Raw genomic sequence first — 11,239 nt, forward strand, 5'->3', positions numbered from 1 at the left:
TGGCTAGTCTGAGGTAATGGAAGTGTCTATATAATTTGGTGCCGTAGAGACTTCGAACAGAAAGTTATGCACACCAAAAAAGAAACGGTATTTGTGAATCGGTGTTGCTGAAGGCACAGTTTGGCATCTTCTGAAGTGTCATACGAAATTTCTTATAATCTAATAAAATGTGAAGTAATCGCAACCTGTGTTCTTGATAGCATTAACTTTTGTGTCCTGTAAAATAGCTTCCAAAGAGTTATACATTCTCTTAAAAGTAACAGTAGTGGGGACTCCTGTAGTGAGATCTGTTCCATGAAACCTAAAATACAGCGCAGCGAGCAGGACTACTCGAACTAATGACTAGCAAATAATCATAAATAAAGGACCAGGCCTCAAGCAGCGGCCGTTCATTATCTCCTCCCCGCCCCGCCCCGGCCCTGCTCGCGGCGCCCTCGTGGTCTGCCTCCAGTGATAAATCAATTAGTGGAGGAAGTTCTCTAAATCGTTATTATTTTCCACACACTCGACCGGTGAATTTATGGGGCGTGTATTTGTGTTACTTGTAAGAGGTGGAGGAACGGAGTAGGTATCGGGTCTGGAGGGCTGATGGGAGGGCCACTTGTACAAATATAACGAGCGAGTTATGATCATCAAAATCAAAACCCAATTAAATGTATAAAAGGGGACAAAGTTTTAAATAAATACGGCACTCTCCACACTTATTTATTGGACATCTGTTAATGTTAATCTTATATTTTTATTATTTTTCTTTGCAATAAAAGGAGCCAGTCCAAACACTAGGAATGAATAAAGAAACTATACTAGACTTGCGAGCACAGACAAGTTCCCCAAAAATAAAAAAAATATGTAGAGCATGGTAATTCTAAATTATAAATGAATACCTCCGGAATATATTTACAAGTAGAACAGATTCCACTCTGCACGAAAACATAAAATTGCAGGCCATTGGTTAAGTATACACCATCATTTATACACAAATCTTCTTTTATGTCTATTCGGAAAATAATTGAGGGAACCAAGGCCAAGGAAATAATGGTAGCTTCTGTTAACAAGAAGTCTCTCATCGATGTGCTTCTGGCTGATAACTGCGAGTGTTTCCCAACGCAGGGGAAACGAATGGGTTTGAGGATGTTATCGCCTCCGCTTAATCCTACACTTTGTCTCTCGCTTTGCTTTTTAACATGAACTTGAACACTCCTACTTCTGTTAGCACTCCACGTTGGGCTCTCTCAGTTTTTTTTTACATCCTCTTTTTTCCTCTTCTTCAGGTTCCCCTTTTTTTCGGGCACCTCTGTACCTTCATCACATTATAGCAGTTCCATTTTCACTAAAGAATCAGCTGAGATAACTCTCTGCCTTTGGCCAGCCGCTTCTGAAGTGGCTTGCATATCCCCATCATGATCTCTGTCGACCTTTCCTTGATCTGACAGCGGTGCTTCGTTCTGGTCCTTGTTGCGACGCTGGCTGCCTCGACGCTGAGAACGCGTTGAGGAGCGATTGGACAGCTGTCGAGTGAAAATCCCCAAGACGCCCGAGTTTTCCCTTGAGAACTGAGTGGGCTCGTCTGATGTGCGAAAATACAGGAACGTGACGAGTATAACAGCGCCCAGTGTAACTAGAAGGTTAAGAAGCACGAGGGTGAAGGTTGCTGGAAGCCATTGGCTAGAGTGGCCGTCATGGTGGTGGTCGATGATGGCAGCTGTTGGCGGGTCAGGCGTGGTGCTGCTGGTTGGAGGCGAGACGGTGGACGGCTCGCTTGTTGTTGTTGTTGTTGCTGTGGATGCTAAATGGGAGAGTGTTAATTAGTCGATCATAATCTATAGAAATACTGAATCATAGCGAGTTTTAAGGAGTTGATGCTTCTTTGTATGAATATCACCAACAGAGACAGCCATAATGATATCTACAATAAAAATGAAAGTGCATGAAATGTTTTTGTTTTAATACTTTTTTTCTCTCCAAAGAGGGAATTAATGGATATGAAAATAGGTGAATGTATTAGATGCATAGACTATGCATTAATGTTGATACGAAGAGAGGGAGAGTGTGACACACACCTTCGCTATCCACGCCCGCCACCGCCTGGAAGCCCGGGTCACAGGCCGCCACCAGCCCCCCGCCGCCCCCGCTCACCGTCACATTCACCTGCCGTTTCTTCATCAGTGGCTCGTACTTAGTACCGCCTTCAGGAGTCCCGTCCACGAGGACCTGCAATGTAAAGCGGCATCTCGTCTAATGTACGACAAAAGTCTTCGTCCACTCACGTTGAATGCATCTTCTAATTCTTAAGCTGAGGCATTGATATTCACCGAAAATTTGATGTAGACAATGTGCTTAGATTTTAGTTTGATTCATTTATAGAATATACATTTGGGGTCACATTCGTATTTTTGGAACGGTAGACAGGTGGAGGGCTTATTATAAGATAAGTATGTCTTGTCGATTCATTCTTAAGTACAATGAACTAGGAAATTGTTATGAACCTTTTTTTTATATCCGTTTTCCAGTATTTCGCATTGTTCAGTTAGTATTAGGAGTTTTTTTGTATATATCAAATGTCCTCTAAGCCTTGGTCTTTTAAATGTAAGTAAGAATGATATATTATGCAACAGGCTATTGCTACATATGTAGACAAAAACTTCTACACTATTTCTCTTTAGATTTACGTGCGAAGAATTTTTAATAGGCGTCATTTCTTGGTTTGATCTAATTGAAGCAGTGCACCAGAGAAACATCTGACTTGGGTGCAAAGCTGTCTTCTTGACTAAGACGAGTGTGTGAGTTGGCTAAGCAACGCACCCCAACGCGGCCCAGATCTGGGAGCCACACCACCGTGATCTCCTTCAGTCCCCCTGGCTGGCCAAGCTCGTCCGTGGTTACGTTGATGGACAGCTCCCTCTTGTAGTCATCAGAAGAAGTGATGCTGCAGTCCAGCGTCATCTGGATAAAGTCTTTGTCGTGACGCAGGGAGAATGTGTGGTCACCGGCAGGCAGCTGCACCGACTCGAGAAAGAGGCAGCCTGTTGGCGGAGGAAGGCACACATTACTTAAGTAGATTGGATGGATTCTCATTTAATCATACTTTCCGCAAGCAAATTATCTCCGTAGTAAGACGGTGTAGAAATTTCAACTGTAAACATTTCTCGGGACATGGAACAAAAGCCCTCACCGGTTATGCAGTTGAAGGCGTACTGAATGTTCTGAGTCATTCCCCAACGCAGGGTGAACGGGGGCTGCAGGTGTGTGTCGGGTGCCAGAAAGTGAACCCGATGCCCCCCTCGCCGCCCCACCAACCTGAGTTCCCAGGTTGATGGAGTGTTGTTCCCAGAGCCTCGATCCACATCGATCCACAGGTCCGTCACGTCTTCAGCACTGAAGATGTTAGAGGCGTCGGGCGCCTCATACTTTTGCTTCCCACACTGGATCGTTAAAACTTTTGGAAGAATGAATAACTCACAAGTCTTGCCGGAAGAGGAAGACTGAATGACCATTTGCCCCGCCAGTCTCTCATTCTGAGGCAATAAGCTGATGGTGACACGACGCTGGAACTGCATAACAGGTGCTGTTGCTGCCACTCCCCGGTCCCCGTACAGCTCGCACTCTGACAGAGAACATGAATCGTTTAACAAATAAGTCGATGTATGTGTGTGTGTGTGTGTGTGTGTGTGTGTGTGTGTGTGTGTGTGTGTGTGTGTGTGTGTGTGTGTGTGTGTGTGTGTGTGTGTGTGTGTGTGTGTGTGTGTGTGTGTGTGTGTGTGTGTGTGTGTGTGTGTGTGTGTGTGTGTGTGTGTGTGTGTGTGTGTGTGTGTGTGTGTGTCAAGATTTTCGTGCAAGTCTATTCTGGCCATGAGAGAAGGAATGACCCTCCTGAGATTCTAGAGCTTCTTCACGACATGTGATAGCAACATCAGCAGCAGTAGCAGGAGTAGGAGCAATTGCTGTTGTTATTTGAGAGAGAGAGAGAGAGAGGGGGGGGGGGGGTTTGGGGAGAGCTGCGGGGGATGTGGCCTCAGATAGCAGCATCCTCCCGCCGTCTCTTGAATGTTGACGAGTGTGAGGGATTCCCGCTAACGCTCGCTTCTCCTCGTTGGTTATGCCTCACTCCAAGGCTCGTGCTTTGATTCAGCCTGAGTCCTCGTGATGTCATTATTATCATTGCTTATTATTATTATTATTATTATTATTATTATTATTATTATTATTATTATTATTATTATTATTATTATTAGTAGTAGTAGTAGTAGTGGCAGTATCAGTAGTAGTAGTAGTAGTGGCAGTATCAGTAGTAGTAGTAGTGGTAGTAGTAGTAGTAGTAGTAGTAATAGTGGCAGTATCAGTAGTAGTAGTAATAGTAGTAGTAGTAGTAGTAGTAGTAATAGTAGTAATAGTGGCAGTATCAGTATCAGTAGTAGTAGTAGTAGTAACAGCAGCAGCAGCAGTATTAGTATAAGAAATAGTAAGAGAAACAAACACAGACAGAAACAAACAAATGTGTACTGAGAGACTGACAAAGAACACAAGCACACTCAAGCAGAGTCACATAATTATTATATATTACACTCTGTCCCTTTGAAAGCTCCCTTTTTAATAATGCCTCACCGTTTGCATATGTCCCTGCTGCCTCTTCCGCCCACACAGCCCGCGACAGCCCGTACCAGGCCCACGCCCAGGCTGCACACAACACCCATGGCAGTCTCATGATGCTGCACTAAAAATCTGTAATTCTTCTTATTTAACAGTTTCACCTCTTCACTTTATGTACGTGTATACATGGCTAAAAAGGAATATCAGAAGCAAGTAGTGTTTCACTGGACATCTCGCTTCCTTTTCCTTTTCTTCAATACTCTTGTTTGGCTTATACTTTGAACTCACTTTCTCGAGATCACAATTTAATGTCACACAGTTTTCATTATGTTTTATCTTTCTTAATATATCACTGATGTTTTCTACTTCATAATTTAATCGGCACCTTGCGGTCACTTCTTGGTTCCTTTAAGTTTTCGTTATATTTTCTTTCACCTCTTTTTTTTTTCTTTTGTTACACTTTCATAAGTGTTTTAAATGTAATTGTAGCAAAGGAAATACATGAGTGTATAGCGCCTTAACTGCAGGTGAATTATATGATATTTGGAGGAGTTGGAGAAGGAGAGGGCGATAAGGTGACTGAGGGAGAGAAAGTCCGTGTGTGAATGAGTGAGTAACGGAGGGAGGGGCGGATGTTTATCGTGTTGAGTGTGGACACTTGAAGCTTTTGTCTCCGTTGTTTCCTGTGGGTATCTGTCGACACATCCCCTGGCTGTGGAGGACCAGGTGGGGGGGAGGGGGGGGTCAGGGAGGGAGGCAGGGCTGGCTCGTGGCACTGTGGGGATGGGGAGTGAACCTTTCGTTTACTCATTACTCACGGGCCATTACAGTTTGGTTACACCTGTTTGTTAGGGCCTTACGAGATAAATGAATTGCTTATATATAAGAATAATGAAGAAAAAAAAACTAACAAAAACACTAACATGAACAAATGTGGTAAGTAACGCCATCATCACCACCAAAGCCACCACTATAAAACCCACCACTATCTCTGCCACTACTGACAACACTACCACCACCACCACCACCATCAACAACAACAACAACAACAACAAAACACAGCTACAGTAACAACGACACCAAGACTAGCGACAAACAGGACACGCGCGGGTTGGTTACTCACCCAGGAGTTATTACTGAATCACCCAGATGGCCAGGACACTTAAAGGTCATATACGCGTTTGAGCAACACCGACAAAGAGATCGTCTTTTCTTCGTCTTATCGCGGCACGGGTTATGACAGAGAGAGAGAGAGAGAGAGAGAGAGAGAGAGAGATGACCTTGTTTTCTCATTCTCTCATTTCTACATATGCCTTTTACACTACATACAATTCTCTCTCTCTTCCAGTCTCCCTTTCACTCTTTCTTCGGTCATAACACCCTGAAAGAACCCACAACAGAACACCTCAAGGCAGCATTCACAGCTTGTAATTGGTGTTCTTCACAGCGTTTTCTCGGCCAGGTAAAGACAGGTAAACAGTCCCCGGATGCTCCACTCAGGTGTGTCCGCCAGCCGTGTTACCTGCGTCTCTATTATTCGTGTGCCCGCCGCTCTGAGTTATACGCGCATAATCTAGGCTCGTCGAAGGCTGTAAACTAACATTTCTCAGTGATTATGGGTCCTGTTTGTATGTTTTTCTCGAGGTTTGCTTTCTATTACTTTCTTTTCGTTGAACTTTTTTTTTTCTTAGAAGCCGTTTCGTCTACCTCTTGTGTGCTTCTCCATGGTTAAGGAAAGGCAGCGCTTGTGAGACTGATGCCAGGGAAAAAATATTACAGCTCACCAGCGGGCTCATCTGTGCTAGTAAAAGACGTAAACACTGAGATTTATACTTCCCTAATTCTCTTTGTAATAGTGGCGGAGAATGAAGGCGTTTAATTAAGGTTCATTGTGTGTGTGTGTGTGTGTGTGTGTGTGTGTGTGTGTGTGTGTGTGTGTGTGTGTGTGTGTGTGTGTGTGTGTGTGTGTGTGTGCTGTCTACCAATTTTTCTTCTTCCTTGCGCTCTCTCTCTCTCTCTCTCTCTCTCTCTCTCTCTCTCTCTCTCTCTCTCTCTCTCTCTCTCTCTCTCTCTCTCTCTCTCTCTCTCTCTCTCTCTCTCTCTCTCTCTCTCTCGTTCTCGTTCTCTCCCTCTCTCTCTCTCTTTCCTTCACAGCGGCTGGCAAGGTAATGGCATTTAATGTCGAGTAGCCAGAAAAAAAGCATTATGTTATGTTCTTCGTGGGTGTTTACTTACTGGAGCGGCGGTAAGTGGGCGCCATCTGTCTTGCGTTCTGTCAGGTTACCGTCTCGACTCCCAGCAGGATTGGAGGTAATTGCCGGAAAAGGAGAGAAGACGGGAAGGTGAACGGGAGGAAGAGAGGATCTTTCGGAAGTGGAAGAGGTGGAGAAAGGGCTATAAGGAGTCGGTGATCTGAAGCAACGTGAAGGATGGGATGATCGAAGAGAGAGAGAGAGAGAGAGAGAGAGAGAGAGAGAGAGAGAGCAATAGGAGAAGGAAGTAAGGTGCAGTTGTGGACCTGAAGGGAGGGAAGACGTGTAGGTGCAGGTGTGAAGGAGAGAAATGAGGACGGTACTGGAGGGTAAGAAAACGGAAGGATGGTTCAAGAAAGGGGAATAAGAGGAGGAAGTAGTACAGAACAGCTGAGGATTAGAAGGAAGACAGGACTTGAAGGTGGAGATGTCAAATAGAAGAACAAAGAAGGCATTGAAGAATAAGGAAACTGAAGAGGATGAGGAGATGGATAAGAAATAATGGGAAGAATGATGAATACGTCCATAGGGTGTTGGGAAAAAGAAAAGTTAGATACACGGCTGAAAACATAATGCAAGGTATGAGAATGAAACTTTTATGCTATCTCAAAAGAAGAGGAAGGGTATAGATTAGAATTAAAGACTATAGATAAGGAAAATAAGAAGGGGAAAAGTACTGAGAGAAAAGGACACAGACAACAGAGATGAAAACAGTTAAGAAGTCTCGAAAGAATGAAGCAGGAAGAGAAAGGAATTAAAGGAGTGAGATGCAAAGAACTGAAAGAGATGTTAAAAGAATCACAAAAAAATAAATAGAGCAAGGAAGACGCACTTAAGAGATAAGGAAAAACGAAAATGGGAGAGGAAAAAAGAAGAGGAAAATAGGAAAATAAAAAGTGTATCAGGTCGTCTCAGGAAATAACCCATTCTTCCCCCTCCCCCTCCTCCTCCTCCTCCTCCTCCTTCTCCTCCTCCTCCTCCTCCTCTTCCTCCTCCTCCTCCACCACCACGTCTCATTCTCCATCTTTTCCCCACTGTATTCCTTGTGCGAGAGAGGCAACATCTAAAACAATAAAGTCGGATACATTATGTTCGATTTTCTTTTACAGTCATATCAGAGTAAGTGGAAAGATACGAAGTGATAACCTCCGCCTAATGATACGTATGCTTAGCAGGAAGGGGGACTTACAAGAAAAAGAATCATGGAGAGTTTACGTGCAAAGCTTAGCTCGCGCGTCCACTGTATCTCTTTTTTTTTTTTTTTTTTTTTTGCAGGTAGACTTTTCCTGCGAGGCAATTTTAGATATAAAGAGAAAATGAGAGGAAGGGAAGAGGAAGTGCAGTGGCTTATTTTTTACTGATTTTTTTTTTGCTTCTGTTTCTTTTTCCTTTGCTCTACTTTTCCCCGTTCTTGTGTTAGCGTTGCCAGTTTCCTTTTCTTCACACTGGAGGAGGAGGACACCAGTACATGCATCGGTGTTCTCCTTTTTTATTCTTGATCGTTTATGCGCTTACTGACTCTTTTCCTCACTCACGGATTCACTAATTGACCTTCTGACTAACCACGTCCTTCATTTACTCATCACTCCCACGCGCACTCACTTACTTACTCATGGCTCCGTGATGTAGTGGACAGCGTGCCTAACTAGGAGTCTGATGGCCAAGGTTTTATCCCCTCCCAGAGCAATCGGGGCCCAGACTATTCAGCTGTTCAACCTTTCCTCACGGACTTTTGTTTAACAGTAAAGGAAGCAGTTCAAGGACAAAAATAAAATAATGAGAAAAAGAGACGCTGATCACCTCCCCTATAAAAGAGTGTATAGATGAGTGGCCAAACGAAAGGTCAATTTTGGGCTGGTCAGTGAGTACCCGCGGACACCTGGTGAAGATGCACTATGGTAACCCGGATGTCGCAATAGCACTGAGTCCCGTGATGGCAGGTTCAAGGGCTGAGGCGACGGAGGCGAGCGGCGAGGCATTATTAGGCAGTCATAGCGTAGGACCCCAACTTCACCTTTACCTTACCTGTTCACTCAGTCACTCTGGCACTCACTTCCGCACCCAATGTCACTCACTGTTTTCCACTAACTCACGCATTTACTCGGTCACTCATTCATTTAATTTTACATATTCATTCAGTCGCTCACTCACCCACAAGCTCACTCGCTGAATATTTTGCTTTCACGCTGTCACTTCCTTACTCACATTTGTACTCATCTACTCCCATTCACTCACTCAACCTTCCTCACTCCAAATACTCTCTCCCTTCCTCACTCATCAATCGCCCATTTCACCCACATACTCACCCTCCGACACACTCATCATCTTAATCACTCATCCGTTTCCTCACTCACATTTTTTCTTTCTCTCTTGCTATTTCCGTTGCGTGTTCGTTCGCAATCGCATGCAGTCAGACACGCACGCATTTACTCATGCACACAGGTACACACACATACGCACGTACACACGCACGCACTTACATAGTTTGCAGCAATGATCTATCTGTTAGCCTTGTTACTTCTAATCATCTTAACATTTATCTTGAACTGAATCGCCGCCGTGTCACATACAAGCACGAAACACGCGTATGATAATTTTCTTACAAGCAATACAGCAGAAGGAAGAAATAAAACTACTAGAAAACACTCAAATGAACTTCAAGAGCAACTAAAGGTCGATGCGGAAAAGTTTTAATCATCAGGTAATCAGAAAAGGGCGAAAGGCAGGGTAAGGAGGAGAAGGGAGCGGATGAATAGAGGAAGGAATAGACGAACGAAGGGACGCGAAGAATTAGGAAGTTACCTGAAGAGCGAGAGAAAATGTATAAACGTAAATGAAGAAAAGTATTTAAACGAGCATAGTTTCCTTCCGCCTCCACTCGTACCTAACCGCGCAGATTTTTTTTTTAACACAGCCGTTTTTCCTCTCACATCGACTCACGCGAAAATAAAGAAAATCGCAACTCATGTCACCGTGTCGCGATCTCTTTCTCCCACCCCTCCCTTTGCCCAACCAGCTCCCCTTACTCCCCTCCCGTCACCCGCCCATTCCTCATCCCTGCTTCAAGTCCTCCCAAGTTCTTCCTTCCTCAACCCTTCCCCTTCCATGCCCTCTTTTCCTCTCCCTAACGTCCTCTTCCATTCTCTTCCATCCCTACCCCTTCCCCTCCCTTTCATCCTCATCCCTACCTCTTCCACTTCCCCTTCCCCTCCCCCTACCGTCCTCTCCTATCCTCGTCCCTAGCCCTTCTTCCTCCCCTTCTCCTTCCCCTTCCCCTCCCCATCCTGTTCCTTCCACACCCCTTCCTCTTCCTTGTCTCGGCTGTCAAGGCTCATTTGAATATAACAAATGTCGTAAACAGCTGACCAGAAGAGCATCTGTCCGCTCCTCTTCCTCCTCCTCTTCTTCCTCCTCCTCCTAACACTTCACACTTCCTTCTACTCTTACTCTTTCGTCTTTTTATCCATCCTGTTCCATACCTTCCCTTTCATTACTTCCCTCCTGGACATATTATTACACCTTTTCCTTCCACCGTCCTTCCCACATAACAAATCACTCACTATTCCACCCTCCACATCCCTCCCATCATCATTACATCAAACTAAAAAAGGCACCACACATTTCTACACCCTCACTCTTCACCTGTATTATGTCACTTTCCTTTAGTTTTTTTTTTTTTTACATCCACCAGTACCTCCCTTGCTTCCCTCTTCTGGTTCTTCCGCGGGTGGTGGGTGTCGAGGCAGGAGGACAGGGCTATGGCGGGCGCCTGATTAACAACCTCATCTTTGCCAGTTTCGCGGCCAAGATGTATGGGAAGAGTTTAGGTGATTGACGGGGAGTTAGTTATCTTGACACCTGCACCTTGGGAACGGCTGGGTTGGTCGGCCTTATCTCTTGCTTAAGGGGAGGCTCTTGTATTTTCTTATAGTTTTCTGTTATTGTATTTCTTTTTCTGTGTTTGTCTTTTTGTCTATATGTCTGTCTGTCTCTTTTTTTTTAGTGAATTTTCTCTTTACTTTTTAGTATATTTTTCGTGGCTGCATGTTTTCTTTTCTTTTCCTGATTTTAACTAAAAATCAGTTGTCGTTTGAAGGGACTGACTTGCTTCCCTGTTTATTTAGCGTAGCTTTCCATATCTCACACCAGCTACTTCATCCTGCATGTGGTTTGTCGCTCCTTTGACATGCAGTACACCGAAACGGAATGTGGTATTAGTTGAAAAAAAATAAAAAAGGAGATAAAAGGTTGGGTGTGGTTGACAGGGCGTGGGAATAGGAAGGTTGACGGAGGCTGGTGGTGTGGCTGTGGTGTGTGGTTGTCGTGGCAGTCTGCGGGGTTGACACACTGATTAGGGCGGGTGAGTCATGACGACGGCCTAGTGTCGGATGTGGCTTCCT

At 44.5% G+C, this 11,239-nt stretch overlaps 1 protein-coding gene across 2 annotated transcripts; it reads right to left on the minus strand.

The window, feature by feature from the left end:
- Positions 1 to 691: 691 nt before the first annotated feature.
- Positions 692 to 5,211, minus strand: LOC127000039 (uncharacterized). 2 transcript variants are annotated; one of them, XM_050863443.1, is made up of 5 exons: positions 4,603 to 5,211; positions 3,461 to 3,604; positions 2,803 to 3,023; positions 2,061 to 2,211; positions 692 to 1,786 (listed from the first exon to the last, which is right to left on the minus strand). In XM_050863443.1, exons 1-5 carry the CDS (start codon positions 4,700 to 4,702, stop codon positions 1,311 to 1,313), a joined length of 1,092 nt encoding a protein of 363 aa, XP_050719400.1. In that variant the 5' UTR covers positions 4,703 to 5,211; the 3' UTR covers positions 692 to 1,310. The 2 variants fall into 2 exon arrangements, with proteins under 2 accessions (XP_050719400.1, XP_050719399.1); XM_050863442.1 differs by having other exon boundaries at positions 3,173 to 3,604; positions 4,603 to 5,206.
- Positions 5,212 to 11,239: the final 6,028 nt, after the last annotated feature.

The sequence above is a fragment of the Eriocheir sinensis genome, chromosome 17 (genome assembly GCF_024679095.1).
Source record: "Eriocheir sinensis breed Jianghai 21 chromosome 17, ASM2467909v1, whole genome shotgun sequence".
NCBI classification, from domain to species: domain Eukaryota; kingdom Metazoa; phylum Arthropoda; class Malacostraca; order Decapoda; family Varunidae; genus Eriocheir; species Eriocheir sinensis.

What these genes read in the sequence shown, in the direction of transcription:
- LOC127000039 (XM_050863442.1), bottom strand. Translation starts at nt 4,702, where the DNA reads ATGAGACTGCCATGGGTGTTGTGTGCAGCCTGGGCGTGGGCCTGGTAC. An exon ending in AGCAGGGACATATGCAAACG is followed by an intron (nt 3,605 to 4,602) that starts GTGAGGCATTAT and finishes GTTCTCTGTCAG; the next exon opens with AGTGCGAGCTGTACGGGGAC. An exon ending in CGCCTTCAACTGCATAACCG is followed by an intron (nt 3,024 to 3,172) that starts GTGAGGGCTTTT and finishes CTCCGCCAACAG; the next exon opens with GCTGCCTCTTTCTCGAGTCG.